General features: G+C 58.1%; 1 protein-coding gene across 6 annotated transcripts in view; it reads left to right on the top strand.

Annotated features, from left to right (window-relative positions):
* SRCIN1 (SRC kinase signaling inhibitor 1) overlaps positions 1-14,329 on the top strand; it is a 66,807-nt gene that overhangs the window by 22,887 nt on the left and 29,591 nt on the right. For 4 of the 6 annotated variants that reach the window (XM_086687150.1, XM_086687154.1, XM_086687151.1 and 1 more), the window contains exons 3-5: positions 686-987; positions 4,033-4,131; positions 10,749-10,772. In XM_086687150.1, coding sequence (XP_086543276.1) covers positions 686-987; positions 4,033-4,131; positions 10,749-10,772 — 425 coding nt within the window. The remainder of the gene's footprint in view (positions 1-685; positions 988-4,032; positions 4,132-10,748; positions 10,773-14,329) is intronic. The other 2 variants (XM_086687155.1, XM_086687153.1) reach the window with 2 other exon arrangements.

Below are 14,329 nucleotides of genomic sequence, written 5' to 3'. Positions count from 1 at the left end.
GTGTGTGTGTGTGTGTGTGTGTGTGTGTGTGTGTGTGTTGGGAGGGGAGACTGAAGAAAGGGGTGGTGGGGAGCGGGGAGGGTCCCAGGGTGAGGGCTTGAGCTGTTCTGTCTGCTTTCTTTTTCCTTTGAGTTTGTCCCAAGTCCATCTCTCTCTCTCTCCCTCACTGTTTTCTCTGTGCCCAGCCTCCCCTGTCTGTCCATCTGTCTGTCTCTGGGGAGGGAGGGGAAAAGGGGGGGGGTCCCCGCCCCACTCCTTAGAGGACGCTCATGAAAGGAAGACAGTACAGGCTCCTTTCCACATCTTTCAGGAAGCATCTAAAAGGAAACTCCCCTTCCCTCAACCTGTTCACACTAGCATTAGGAAGAAGGGGGTATGTGGCTAAAGAGGGATTCACGACCCAGGCTCCCAGCCCCTCCCTGGCCTCAAATAACCCCTCACTTGTAGCCATCACCCTTCCAAACCCACCCGAAGAAAAGCACGAAGCTGGACCCCGCCCTTGCGCCCCAACTTCCGTGGAGCCCTCCCCCCTGCTGCCTCTTAGGCGTCCTAGCGGGGGGTGGGCAGCCCGGTGCCTGTTGCCCCGCCTTAGGCCTGCCCCTCCCCGCAGTGCCCCAGGGGAGGGCCGGGCAGCCCCGTGCTGGACTCCCCGTGACCCCGCCGTGCCCCCTCTCCCCTCTCGCAGATCCGGAGCGGAGCAGCCCCCCCATGCTATCTGCGGACGATGCCGAGTACCCGCGGGAGTACCGGACCCTGGGGGGCGGGGGCGGCGCGGGCGGCGGGGGCCGGCGCTTCTCCAACGTGGGGCTGGTGCACACGTCGGAACGGAGGCACACGGTGATCGCCGCCCAGAGCCTGGAGGCGCTCAGTGGGCTCCAGAAGGCCGATGCCGACCGCAAGCGCGATGCGTTCATGGACCACCTCAAGAACAAGTACCCCCAGCACGCCTTGGCCCTGCGCGGTCAGCAGGACAGGATGCGAGAGCAGGTGAGTGGGGGCTGGCTGTGGGCTGGGGAGGGGGGGTCTGACGCCGTGCTTCCCTGCCCCCCAGGCTCATCCCTATTCCGAGAGGCATCTGAAGAGAGAGCGGGAAGGGGGCGGCAGGGAGTTGGCCTGGTTGGCCTTTTCTGGAGCCTGGGGAGGTAGGGGGTGAGGGCTCAGCCTCCAGACCTCTGCCCTTTCCTCCCGGAGTTGGGAGCCCTCGATGGAACAGAGAGGCAGAGATGCTGTTGGATTGGGCAGAAGGACAGGAAGGCTGTCTTGGAGGCCAAAGTTGTGGTGGGGAGGAAGAGGGGACAGTCTTGGGGGCTGACTGTTCTGAGCCTGAAGGTCCGTCCAGCCTGGAGTTGAGGCTCTTGGGGTTGGCACCTCTGTGACATGGCCCCCTTTGGGAACCTCGGGAGGCTGGGTCTGATGTGCCCCCAGCCCCTGCAAGAACAGAGCCCAGAGCCCAGAACTCTTGGGGCCTTTTATCCTCCTCCCTCCTTGTTCCTCCGCCCCCCCCCCCCCCCCCCCCCGAGACTCGCTGTGTGACTTCTAGCCAGAGGCTGCCTCTTTCTGTGCCTTGGTTTCTCTCCTGCCATCAGTAAGGCTTACAGAGGCGTCAGGGTCCCTGCTTCCAGACCAGGGCCTGTCTCCTTCTGTATGGGGTGGGATGCTTCACCTGTAAACCTGTCCCAGATCCTTGAGTTCCTGGATGCACCTCTCCATTCAACTGTGACCTTCTTGTCTGTAGGAAAGTTCTTTCCTGGGGGTTGTCTTCTGCCTACAGTCCCACATTGGCGAGATGCCTTGATGGCTGCTGAGACCCAGGCATTGTCCCCTGGGAGAAGGGAAGTGGGGGAGAGGAGTACATTTCACCCACACTATTTCAGAAAGGCTGGTGGTGTCAGTCCCTGATCCCACACCTGTCTTGCTCTGTCCTCCTTTCCAGGTACTGCTGGGTGTGGCTGGGAAAGGGGAAGAGTGTCCCCATTCCTGTTGTCACAGCAGGGAACAAGGACACATTGGCACATGTGGCCCCTGATGTCACCCCCAGTTCTGTCTTGCTTTTGCCTTTTCCCAGCTTCAGAGTCCTCCTGGGAGCAGAGATCTGATTGGAATAGGGGAGAGTTGCATTTGGAGATGTGGCCCTCACCCTCAGGAAGCCCCTCTCAGTGGGTTCCTTCTGTGTGCTCTGGCTTGGGAGGAGGGGCAGGGCCATTTGTGATCTGGAGGGGGTGGAAGAATGCTTACACGGAAGTATGAGGGGCACAGTCAGTTGGGAGAGGGTTTAGAGGAGAGGAGACCAGGTGGGCAGGCCTGGTCAGGAAAGGAATCCTGGAGGAGGAGGGACCTAAACTAGGTTTAGAAGGATGAAAAGGGTCTGAATGGGCATCGAGGAAGAGAACGTCGTTTGAGGAGCCGGGAAGATTGGGAGGTGAGCATGGTCCTGAGTTGGTTTGGGGACCGGTACAGAAGCCCACCTGGCTGGTGCAGAAGGGAGGCAGTGGGAGGTGTGGGGGCAGACTGGAAAAGTGGGGCCAGATGGTGGTGGCTAGGAGGGCTTGGTTGTTTTTGGATGGTGGATAGGGGAAGAAAGAGAGGAGGAAGAGAAGGTGTTAGGGAGGGTGAAGAGATGGGGGGTTGGAGAGAAGGCTGAGCAAGGCTTGCTTGCTGCCTGGACCGAGGAGCCAAAGACAGAAAACCTGGGTAGCAGGGAGCTATCGGTGCCTTGGGGAGGAATAAGTGGGTGGGAGGGAAATGTTGGGGGGATGGGAGACAGGAATAGGGGAGGTGAGTTTGCAGAGCGGGGAGGGCATTCCCAGGGATGTCCATTAGGGGCGCCATAGGTACGGCCCAAGACTGAACCAACAACAGCTTCAGGAGGCCAGGTGAGCATGATCTGGGCAGAGTGGCAGTGGGACCTGGGGCATAAGCACGGCCACCAGGGCAGAATGGAGTCTGAGAGGGGAGAGGGCCATGACAGTGTGGAGGAGGAGGAGAAAGGCCCAGCAGGAGGACCACCAGCGCTTCCGAAGTCAGGAGGGAGAGAGAGAAACAGCCATTGGCACCGGCTGGGACCTGTGGGTCCAGAGGGTCCCCCTCGTTTCTCGTGGTGTGGTGAGGTCATGGCCAGTTTCAGGGGTTGAGGAGCTTGGAGGTGGTGGCAGAGCTGTGGCGCAGAGCAGTCTGGGAGGTTCAGCCATAAAAAGATGAAGATGGCAGGGGTGATGGCCTCAAGGGGCAGCAGGCCTGAGAGGGAAGAAAGACATGGGCACGTTTGAGGGCCTCGGACGTGTCCGGCACGTTCCGTGGCACAGATGGGCGCTCAGCAAATACTTAGTAAATGAGCCAAAGCACAGCAACTTGCTCACAAATTCATTCCTTTGTTCATTCACTCGTTCATTCCCTCGAGTAGAGTGAGTGGGTAGGATCTCAGACGTCTCCCTTGCCATGGAGGGCTCGGTGCCTAAGCGTAGTGCCGGCTGGGTGAATGTCGGTGGAATGAATGAAGGCGAATGACTTTGGGGATGGCGAGGGGGAAGAAGGCCTTGGGGGAAAGGTCCTGGGTTAATGGGTTTCAAGTCTTAGGTGTGGTGTGGCCTGGGGTTGGGAGACAGCAGGGAAGAAAGAGGTGCTGTCGGTGCAGAGGCACGTGGGAGTGAGGACCCCTGCGGACTGGTTCCCCGTCTCTGTGAGGGAAACGAGGAGCTGGAGGAGAGGACAGGTGAGGAACAGCTCCTTGGTAGAGTGTCCAGGGAGGCAGTCAAAAATTGAAGAGAGGGAACTCAGGAGTATCTGATGGAGGAGACCCCCTCCTGGGCTGAGGCAGCCCCCAGTCGGACACGAGAGAAACATCCAGAAACAGACCAGGGGTTCTAGTTAGAGATCCAGCCTTGGGAAGGGACCAGCCAGTGTTGCAAGTTCCCTCTGGGGTGTGAGTTCCGTGCCAAACCTTGCCCCAGGAATGTCCCTCCCCGCCCTGTCACAGTCCCCCAGCGGCTCCTGCCCGCTCCCCCTAATGGGGTATCCCCCCCTTCGCACACACAGGTTGGCGGCTGGACCGTGGACCCCGTGTGCCTCCTCAGCTCCCTCTGCTCCCACCTCCATGGCGACTCCGCCCCCTCCGGGGCTGGCCAGCCGGCCCAGGTGAGTCACCCACTTCCCTCACACTCCCCAAACCCCTGGAGGAGTTTGGCTTGGGGAAGACTTTTTTTTGGAGGGGGGATATCTAGGACTTTAATTTTGCATCCCTTTCTTTTATGTAGGAGCCTCCAGTTTCCGGAGACTCATGCCCTGTACTCTCCCCTGATTATCTGATTCCGACCGCTGCCTCCCCAAAAGTTTGGCTTTGGGGAAGGAGTTTTTTGAGGAGGAATATTCAGGTTTTGAGAACAATTTTTGGATTCTTTTCTCCTTTAAACAGGAGTACCTCCCCTACCCTCATCCATCGGTTTTCAGGAGACTCCCGGGCCCTGTACTCCGTTCCCATGCCCACAGCAGACCATCTCACTCCCATATCCCCACCCTACCTTTCCATCTCTGAGCAGAACCAACCTTCCCCTGATGCCTTACCATCAGGAAGTTCTTCACCATGTCTCTCTACCACCCTTCTCAGTACGCTCAAGGCTTAGTTTCCAATTTTTAAGAGGACTTTGGCATCTAGCTATTTGTTCTGAATTTGTTCCCTGATTCCTCATCAAGCCTCAGTTTCCCAGATGGGAAGATGGATCTCAGCTTAGACAGGAGCACACTGAGGCAGGGCCTGGGCTCCCAGCTCAGGCTTGGGCCCTGCCAGGGAAGAAGAGTAGGCATCTGGGGCCCAAACAGGGAGAGGGGTCAGGGAGTCAGAGTTGCAGCAGGGAAGGGGCCACCCTGAGAGGGCCTTGGCTTGAGGCTGTTCAGCTGTAGGAGGCAGAAAAGATGCAGAAACCAGGAATCCAAGGGATAGCATGGGTACCGGCTTCACTTCCTCACACGTCCTGCTCCCCCTGGGGACCGGCAGCAAGGCTTGACTCTTTCAAGGAGAATTAGAAGGAAAGATGTGACAGCCTAAGAAAGGGCAAGGCTCCAGAGCACGGACGTTTTAGCGGAGTGTAACTCAAGTCTAGTGACAGATTGGCACGCTCGGCGTCACCCACAGGGCATTCGGCCCGCTTCCCTTCTTGGCTCTCGGCCCCATCTTGACTGAACTTCGGGCAACGAACGTGTCTGCCCCCAAGGCTGGATGGCAAATGGGATAGACTTGTCCTGAGTGGCCAGGTGCACATGGAGGCTAAGACGGGGCTGGGACAGGGATGGTGATGGGGCAGAGGATAGACACGATGTGTCTGGGGCATACAGAGGCCTCCCCAGATGACGTGTCTTGGAACTAGATATGGTTGGGGTGCCGGAGAGGAGTGAGGCTGAGCTGGGTGAGCTCAGTTGTCCCTGGTCATGGGGCTTTAGGCCTGTCCACATCTGGAATTTGCTCTGATGGAGGAAATTCCATCAGAGTTTGAAAAGACCCTGACCCCAGGGCTTTGTAATTACAGAGGCAAGCGGCTGTTCATAGGCTCTTGTCATCACTTGCTACTCAGTGCTTATCACACTTCCCCATGGCTGAGTCTGAGGCTCTCCTTTATGTAAATAAAGTGTAGGATCAGAGAGTGTCAGCAAAGGCCGGAGTTACACAGCAGAGCAAGATCGGAGGCCATCAAGGAAGCTTAGGCGTCCTAGGCCTCCCAGACTTCGCTGGGAATGGAGTCATCGGAGAGCTGAGGAGGGCAGCGGTGCACAGCTGAGACCCTGATGGGGAGAGGCCATGATCTCGAGGGTGACAGGTCGGGAGGCAGGACACTCTTCCCCCCAACCCTAGGCCAGACCTGTGGGAGTGGGAGCCTAAAGAGGACCCTGGGAGAGGACCAGAAGCTAGACTCCAAGCCGCAGCCCCTCCCCCGCTTCCACTAGGCTGCCTAACCTCCCTCCCTCCTTCTGCAACCCGAGTCCCGGGCGGCGGGCCGGCGTATCGGGTGACCGCGGCGACGCAGCCACCAGCCTCCGCCGATCCTCGGCGGGGCTGCGCCGGCGGGGCCGCGCCGGGGGAGGGGGCCGGAGAGAGGATGTGCTCGGCGGCGCGCCGCGCCGCGCCAGGTGGAGTCGCGGTTACCGGGGCGACCGGGGCCCGGGCCGGCTCCGCGGCGGCGGCTCTCGCATTGCAGCAAAGGGCACCGGCGGCGGCGGCGGCGGCGGCTGCGGAGGCGGTGGCCGGGGGAGGGGAGAGCCCGGGCGGGTGGGAGTAGGGGGCCGCCCTCCCTCCCCCGCCGGACGCGGGACCTGGGGCTGGGGGCCCCGCGCATACACCTGTGGCCGCAGGTAAGGAGGAGCGGCTGCGGGGGCCGGGGCCGCAGCCTGAGGTTCCGCGGGCGGCGGGGCACGGAGACGGGAGCCAGCTCCGCGGCTCTGAGGGGCGGTCGGGGGGTGGGAGGCGCGCAGGCCGTGGCGGTTCCCGATCCCCGAGAAACGCCCCCTCCCCTCCCCCACCGCGTTCGCAGCCTTCCGCGTGGGCCGGACCCCCACCCCGAAATGCGGCTGGCGCCCCCTCCCCCAACCTCGGAAAGTCATGACCTTCCTGGGGTGCGCCCTTGCCCCCGGCGCGGCGCTGGTCCCGCAGCGCCCCCCCCCCAACCCCACGCTCTGCATTGGGGGGGGAGGAGGTGAGGGTGTCGATGGGCATACCTGGGGGGAGGGTCGTGAATGTGCGTCGTGGTGGGAGGCTGGCCACACGGGGGCACGTTAGGTAGCCCTGGGGGTGCTGGTGTTTACGTGGACTAGTGTTCACAGGAGTTGAGAGGTGGGTGTGTGCGCGGGTGCACGCGGAGCCAGGGGATTAAGGAGCGGGAGGTGAGACCCGTTTGCTAGTCCTCCCTTTCCTGGAGGATGCGTCGTCGGGGCTTGAGGTCAAGGAGGGGTCACGCAGCTCACCTAGCCTACAGGGGACGTCTGCCCGAGGAGCGAGGAGCGGAGAGACCTCAGCTGGCTGGGCTCAGGCTCCCAGGGGGCACGGCCCCGCCCCTCCCAGGGCTTGGCCCCGGAGAAAGGGATCAGCTGCAGCGGGAGGGAAGAACCCCACTAAGGGCTCTTAAGGTGGGGAAGGGAGGGGGTTAACTCCTCAGCCCCCCACCCCCACCCCAGAGGGAAGAAGCTGTTTCCTTTTCTCACCTGGGAGTTTGAGGACTCCCCAGCCTTGCTTTCCAGGGTCACCGGGAAGATTCCCCCTCCCGTCGTTCTGAAAGCCTTTTCCCTAGACAGTGAATGCTTGGCTTCCAAATCGAATCCTTTAGGACACCTTTCATTTTGTCCCCTGCTCTCGTAAGATTCTTTCCTACAAGTGAGTACCCTTGGCAAGGGCTCTCCCACTCAGACCTTCCTTTTTTCCACCTTCTCCCCATCCTCTGGGAAGGGGAGACCCCCCCCATCTCTGAATATGGGGGATGGAGAGAGGTCCTTCTTGAAACTGGAGGTGTTTGCTGGGGGTGAAGGGCCAGACCTCTCTTGGGCCCTTCCTGCCCTTTGCCCTCCTTCCAGGCGGTTTCTGGTGTTGGGAAATTCCCAGGGGAAAGGCTCAGAAGGCTGAGCAGTGCTGGGTGCCAGGAGATGGTGGGAGTGGTGCCAGACAAGAGTATTCAGAGACATCCCCTCCCCTCCTATGGGCTGGTCCTAGTTTCTTCGCATTCGTTCATGGTCAAATATTTGTTGAGGGCCTACTGACATACAAGGCATTGTGTTAGGCAAGCAGGAGGAATAGACAGCCAGGGAAAGGGTGAGGAGGTTGGATGGGGAGAACCCCACCTTAGCAAATGGGGGTGGGGAGCTCTCTACTCTCGGTCACCCAAGGCTGTCCTGTGGGTTTAACACCCTGGAAAGAGAGACAGAGGATAGATGGCATTCCTAGGGACTTCTCCCCACTTTTGTCCTCCCCTTCCCCCCAAGGACACTGAGTTGCCAGGAGATTATGTGTCTTATTCCTGGTGGGGCCAACATAGAAGAGGATCTTTCTTCCCACTTTCCAGAGAGGCCGCGGGGGCAGAATCTCCTCAGTGTGCCCTACAGGCCAGAGCCCAAAGTCTCAGCCTCACTCCAAGTTTGCCAAGCACAAAACGCAGCAACTCTTCCATTGTTACCCTCTAGTGGGGCTTGCCTGGCCTTTCCTGTGGCACTGATGCTCCCCAGTCTTCTTCCCTGTCCCCAGGTAGTGACCCCTCCCTTCTGGGTCTGACTGCCCCACGGATGTGCCCAGCCTTGGGAGTCTGGGCACACCTAGTGTGGCTGTAGCCAGGCCCCAGAGGCGCAAGGCGGCCCCAGCCATCTGCACATACTGAGTCTGATGTGTTGACACTGGAGGCTGGGTGGGGGTGGGGGATCCTCTGCCTGTTTTGAATCAGGAGTTAATCTACCTAATGCACGTAGTCTGGGATGTCATAGGCAGGCGGCAGTGGCTCCGTGACCTGGCGACTGGGGGGAAGGAGGGATGAGACTTTCTCTTTGTATGTGCGCATTGTGTGGGTGCTGTTTTGTGTGTTTCTGCAGTTGAGGGGTGTGTGTGTGTGTGTGTGTGTGTGTGTGTGTGTGTGTGAGCGTGCACACACTTGTGAATGGTATCTTTGGGTGTCTCTGTGACTCTGGGGGATGTTGACAGGGGGTGTGAATGGTACTGGCGCCTCTGTATTTCTGTGCGGGGAGCTGGAGCGTGTGTGATGCAGGTGAGGGGCCTGCGAGGGGTACATACTTGTGCATGAGTGGGACTGCTCTCTGTATGAATGTCTCTGAGCTTCTGGGGTTGTTTCTGACCGTGTAGGGCTTCTCTCCAAGTGCTTGTGTCCTTTTGTGAGCGTGTTTTCGTTACTCTGGGTGTATCTGTGGCCATGTCCTTATCTGAGAGCGTCTGAGAGTCTGTGCTCAGCTCAGCGCGGGGCCTGCGTGTTTCGGGGCACCATGGGTGGCCTGCATGTATGCTGTGTAATGATGGTGGTAGAGGAGGGACAGCGGCCTTCTCTGCAGAGCCGTCCATCACCGCCAGGGCTGCAGACATGACTCCCATCAGAAATCTTCCCGTGCCCTCTGCCTGCCTCTGCCTGCCCCCCGTGTGCCCACTCCCTCTGCTGCCCCTCCCCTTCCCAAGGCCACAGGCAGCTGTGGCTAGGGCCCATTACTCCAGCCTCTTGCCTCCCCTCCCCTCCCCTCGGCACCTGTGGGCAGCCCCTGGCACCCATGGGGGTGGCATGTGTCCATAGATTGTTCTAGGCATTGGCTGGGGCACAGACTTTGCTGTCCCCTTCCCTTGCCTGGCGTGTGACTATCTTTTGTGTCTCTTGGAGCCAGTCCCGGGGGGGAGAGGTGGCAATCGTAGCTCGGACAGGGATGGCCCTGGTGAGTGAACCCCTTCATCCCAGCCCAAGCCTGGCCTCACCCCCACTCTAAAGGTCTAACTCCATCCCAGCAGTGCCCCTCGACTCAGCCTCCGACCTACTCCTCTCGGCCATGGAAGCATTCAGGTTGCCCAGGATACCCCTCTGTGATGTCCTGCCCCTATCAGGGACCCTCAGTGTCCCTCCTCTCTGTCAGTGGCTCTGAGGCCGGGGAATCTTGTCTGCTTGTGCCAGGCACCCCAGTGCTGGGCCATCTGCTGCCTCTGTCTTCCTGCTGAGGCTGGCACCGGTCAGCAGGGTGCCCTCAGCTTTGCCAAGAACCAGCCCAGCCTCTGGCCTCCTTCCTTGTCCTTAGCCATCTGGAAGGGCCTTCTGGTCTCTGGGGAAGACAGGGTGACCCTAGGTTGTTGTGAATGAGGAAGAACCTGAGTTCCCCTACTCTAGGGGTGCAAGGAGCCTTCCTCTCTCATCTATCTGGCCAGAGGACGTTGTCCACACTCCCAGTCTCTACGGCCCCCCTTGCTGCCCATGGCTCCCCGTGGTGGACACCTGTCCACTTTGCTCTGTAAATCCAGTCCATCGCGGTACACAGGCCTCCCTGCCCTGGCCTTGGCCCCCGGCCACCCTCTTCTACCCTGTGCCATATCAACCCCCCCCCCCCCCCCCCCCCGCCCCGGACTCCAGTTCTGACCCCACGGTGCTTCACTCACTTTCTGCCTGTTCGCCTAGTGAAGTCTAAACTGAAACCCACCCAGCCGGCCCCAGCCCCTTTGCAGCCCAATCTCCTACTTTCCCAGGCCTTACACCCCCAGCCAGACTGGACTAGTGACTATACCCTCAACACGCTCTCTGCTTGCCTGCCCCTGGGCACTTGCCTGTACTGTCCCCTCTGCTCAGCATGCCTTTCCTCCCAATCTCCAGCTGCTCATTTTTCGAGACCCAACTCAAATGTCGCCTCTTCCAGGAAGTTTCCACTGGCCAGTCACAACCAGATGCCATTTCTTTGACCCCGCAGCTCTGATTCATCTCTGCTCGTGTCTCATGGGTTCTCTATATCATGGTCATCGGTGCCTTTTCTACCTGTAACTCTCTGAGTTACCGTGACTAGAAGGCGTAGCTTGTGAACATCTGGAATGGTTCTCCCTTGTCCCCACCAGGCAGCCTGGAGCCTGCTCAGGGCTGGCCTGGGTCTCAGTAGGGAATGGGATGTACCAGGCACTGCTTCCTTCCTGTTCCTGGGAGGGCAGAGGGCCCTCGTCCCAGAGCTGAGTGCTAAGCTCAAAGGGTCTCTATCCCACCTCCACCCCTACTCTCCCCTCCCCACCCTCGCATAACCATCTCTTCTCTTATTTCCATCAGCAGCCAAACTACTGGAGTTTCAAGGTCAGTGCGTGTGCTTCTCTGCTTCCATGACAACTGCATGTGCTCTCCTGCCCCTGGCCCTCCCTGCACATGCTTTGCACAGGGGTGTGCGTCTGCACGGGACCTTCTGGTGTGGGCGGTGGGCTTTGGGGCTGCAGGCTGTGGCTGCTGCTTTGAGAGAGTCTGGGTTCGCCTGCCAGGGGCTCATGGATCCAGAGTGGGAGTTTGGGCCACCCCTGCTGGGGATCTAGGCTGGGGGTGCTTAGGCTTTCCCAGGCTGGGAGGGGCATTTTGGAATGAGAGAGGCTGCCTGACATTAACCCCCGCCTGGAGACACTGCTGGCTCCGAGGCAGGGACCTGGATCCCGTGATCTTAAGAGCCCGCTTCTCTGGACTCGGCTTTCATCTTCCAGGGAGGCCTTAGGTCTATGATGAGCCCCTCATCCCTTTCCTACTTGGCACTTTGGGGAGGTGGTCAGTGCCAGGCAAGAGAGTCACAGCTCTGCACCCCAAGCCTGTTGCCCAAGTGGAGGGTTAAGCTCAGAGACAAGTGCCTTCCTGCCTCTCCTGGACAGTTTGGATTATCCACAGCTGGAGAGCTCTCTGTCCCCTCCCGGGGGCATCCTGCTGAGCCCTGGGTGCCTCCTCTGCCTCTCTTGGCAGCCAGGCCCAGAACCCAACCAAGTTAGGCTGCCACTTGTGTCCCAGAGTCTCCAAGTCCCAGGCACCATGACAGGGACTCATGACAGGGACAGTCATCTCATTCTGAGCATCTTGTTTGCATGCACACTCCCAGAGAGAAGTCCTTGAATCAGAGAAATCATGGAGTCATAGACACATGTGAGACACACAACTTTTTTGGAGGAAGCGGTAGAATGTAATGGTTTAATGCATGGGCCCAAGAGCCTGGTGGTGTATTCCAGTCTGTTACTAAACTAGCTGAGTGACCGGAGGCAACTTACATAATCCCCTGGGCCTCAGTTTCTCCTCTGTAAAACGGAACAACAACATCGGCATCATAGCATAGGTGTAAAGCTAGAAGAGATGAGATACTGCACGTCCTAATCACAGTGCCTGGCTCCTGGCAAGCCTTCCATGGTAGCTCTTAGAATCACAGAAGCTGACTGGCTTCCCAAATCAGAATCACCTTGGGAACTTGTCAAAAATCCGGAACTCCAGAGATTTGGATTCAGTGAATGTGGGGTCCTGGAAAGAATGCTTTTAAAAGCTCCCAAGTGACCCTGCCCCAGTCTGTGGACAGCCTTTGGAGACCTTGGATCCTAGTCTGACCGTCCCCACTCAGGGTTCCCTCTGCCGGATCCCTGATCAGGAGTCATCGGCTCCTTGCTGGAATACCTCCAGTGACAGGCGCACACTGCCTCCCACAGCAGCCCCTTCCTATCTTTGGACGGCGCTGCTTGAGTTACCGTGTTATTCTCTTGCCATCTCCCTCGTAGATAGGAAGTCCTGGATGTCTCACTTTTTTTCTGCCCTCTTGACTCAGCCCAGGACCAGAGAGAAGTGCTAATGGGCTTTCTCTCTTCTCAAGAGGGTTTTCCGCAAGGGCTGTGAGAACGGAAAGGTGTACCTAGGGCCAAGATGGAGATGGACGCTAGCAGGGCAAGGGAACGTGGCTATCTCTTCTCCCAAGGGTTGCCTCGACAGGCATCTGCCTTCTCTGCAGTCAGCCACCCCTAAGAACCCCCACTTCATTCTGGCCCCTGTTCCATCTTCTTACTGGCACCTCACCTGTGTCCCCAGGCACTGTGGCTACCCTTTACTCTTCATCCCTGCCAGCTGCCTCATTCTGCCTGAATTCTGTAGGCCCTCCCCCATTACATCCTGGCAGCCACTGGCCTTCCAGTTGCCTGGCAACCTCATGGCCGCCAGACAGACCTGGTTCCCCACACTGCTTTGGGGCTGAAGGTGATAGAAAGGGGCACAGGCTGGCACTGGTGATCAGCCTAGTGCTGAGTCACAGGGTACAAAGTCTGGGTATATGCGCCCCCCCATGTGGGCTTAGTTCCCACGCTGCCTCCCTCCTCCACAGACCCATACCCACTCACTGGCCAAGGCATTGGGCTTCAGACTGGATGCCCCCTGAGGGCTCCAAATCTGACCTTCAACCTCCCCAAGGCCTCCAGGCCACCTCGGGCACAGCTGGGCACATGGCCCATCAGAGGAAGATGCTCTCTCTTTTCCAGAGTGCTAATCCAATTGGAATATTAAATTAAGTTAATATGAAGATGGAGATTAATTAGGGGCTAATCAGGATGGGGGAAGGAGGGAGCTGAGGAGAATAAATGATTCCTTTTTAGAGATACTTTTACTTTTTTTAATTACAAAAGTGATATATTCTGATCGTGCAAAATTCACCCAGCAGACAAATGTATAAAAGAGAAAGCTTTGTCTCAACCCCAACTTAACCAATGTTAATGGCTTTCCATGATTTGTTGTTGTTAAAAATGGACAACTTATAGAAAAGTACAATTGGACAACATGAATTTTTCCTTGATAATATATATAAATATGATACATATGTGTATTTAGTGTATGGAACATGGAATATACATAACATAGATCTGACTTATTATCTTCTCCCTTAAATAATAGAGTTTCTGACAGCACCCAGGTTTAAGGGAAGAGGCTGGGGCAGAATGGCAGGAGCTGTGGCCCTGAGTGACAGCCCAGCCTTCAGCCAAGTGTAGGCTCTTAAAGTGTAACGGGAATCATGGCGACCCCTCCCCTCAAGGGGAGAGTGATCAAGCTGTCCCCGGGACAGGGGACAGTCACTGGGTAACCACCCTTCCCTAGCCCCAGCCGGATAGCACCCTCAGCTGTAGCTTCAGGATAAGGGGCTGCCATGTGGGGTATTGAGGGAGGCCTTTCTAGAAGGCAAGCCAGGCCAGTTGGCTGTGTGGCAGCATGTGCCTCTTGCAGGGAGGGGCTGAGGCCGGACACACATGCCATGTGCTCATGGGGACCACACTAGGCTTAGCATGTGCATTGCATGTAGTAGGCAGAGTCTGTTTGAAACCAGAGTAGAGCTAGCTTTGGGATGGTTCTCCCAGTCAGCCTAAGTCAAGGACATTGTGCCCCTCTTTGAGGGCCCATACCTCCCAGAGTTGGGATCCTGGGACCCCTCATTCTTTTTGCTTCCTCCCTGGACCCTGCTTCCTGCCCCCAGCCGACTCTCTGAACTCCACGAAGGATAAATTCGCCGCTCACAAACCCGCCGCTTAATTAATGTCTGGAACTAATGCCCCAATTTGCTCAATGATTCTGCTGCTCACCTCAGTGACAAATTTGTGTTGTTGTTCTTTGGAAGCTTAAAATAGCAGGCGTGCCCTGGCTCCCGCTCAGATGGTTTCTTGTCTGGCTTCCCAGGGTGCCTGAGTCCTTTGCCCACTCCTCACCTGCTGGGTGTCCTAGGGAGGCCAAGGCCCTAAGTGGTTGGGGAACTCTCCTGTAGCCACACAGCGAGTCTGGAATCCAGGAGACTGGTGTGTGTGTGTGTGTGTGTGTGTAGCTGGCTGGCAGGGGCTCCCTGGGCCCGGATAGAGGCAATGGGCAGAGCA

The sequence above is a fragment of the Puma concolor genome, chromosome E1, assembly GCF_028749965.1.
Source record: "Puma concolor isolate L17-30 chromosome E1, mPumCon1.1.hap2, whole genome shotgun sequence".
In the NCBI taxonomy this organism is placed as follows: domain Eukaryota; kingdom Metazoa; phylum Chordata; class Mammalia; order Carnivora; family Felidae; genus Puma; species Puma concolor.
Note: the sequence above shows the minus strand (reverse complement) of the source record. Positions and strands in the feature narration are given on the sequence as shown.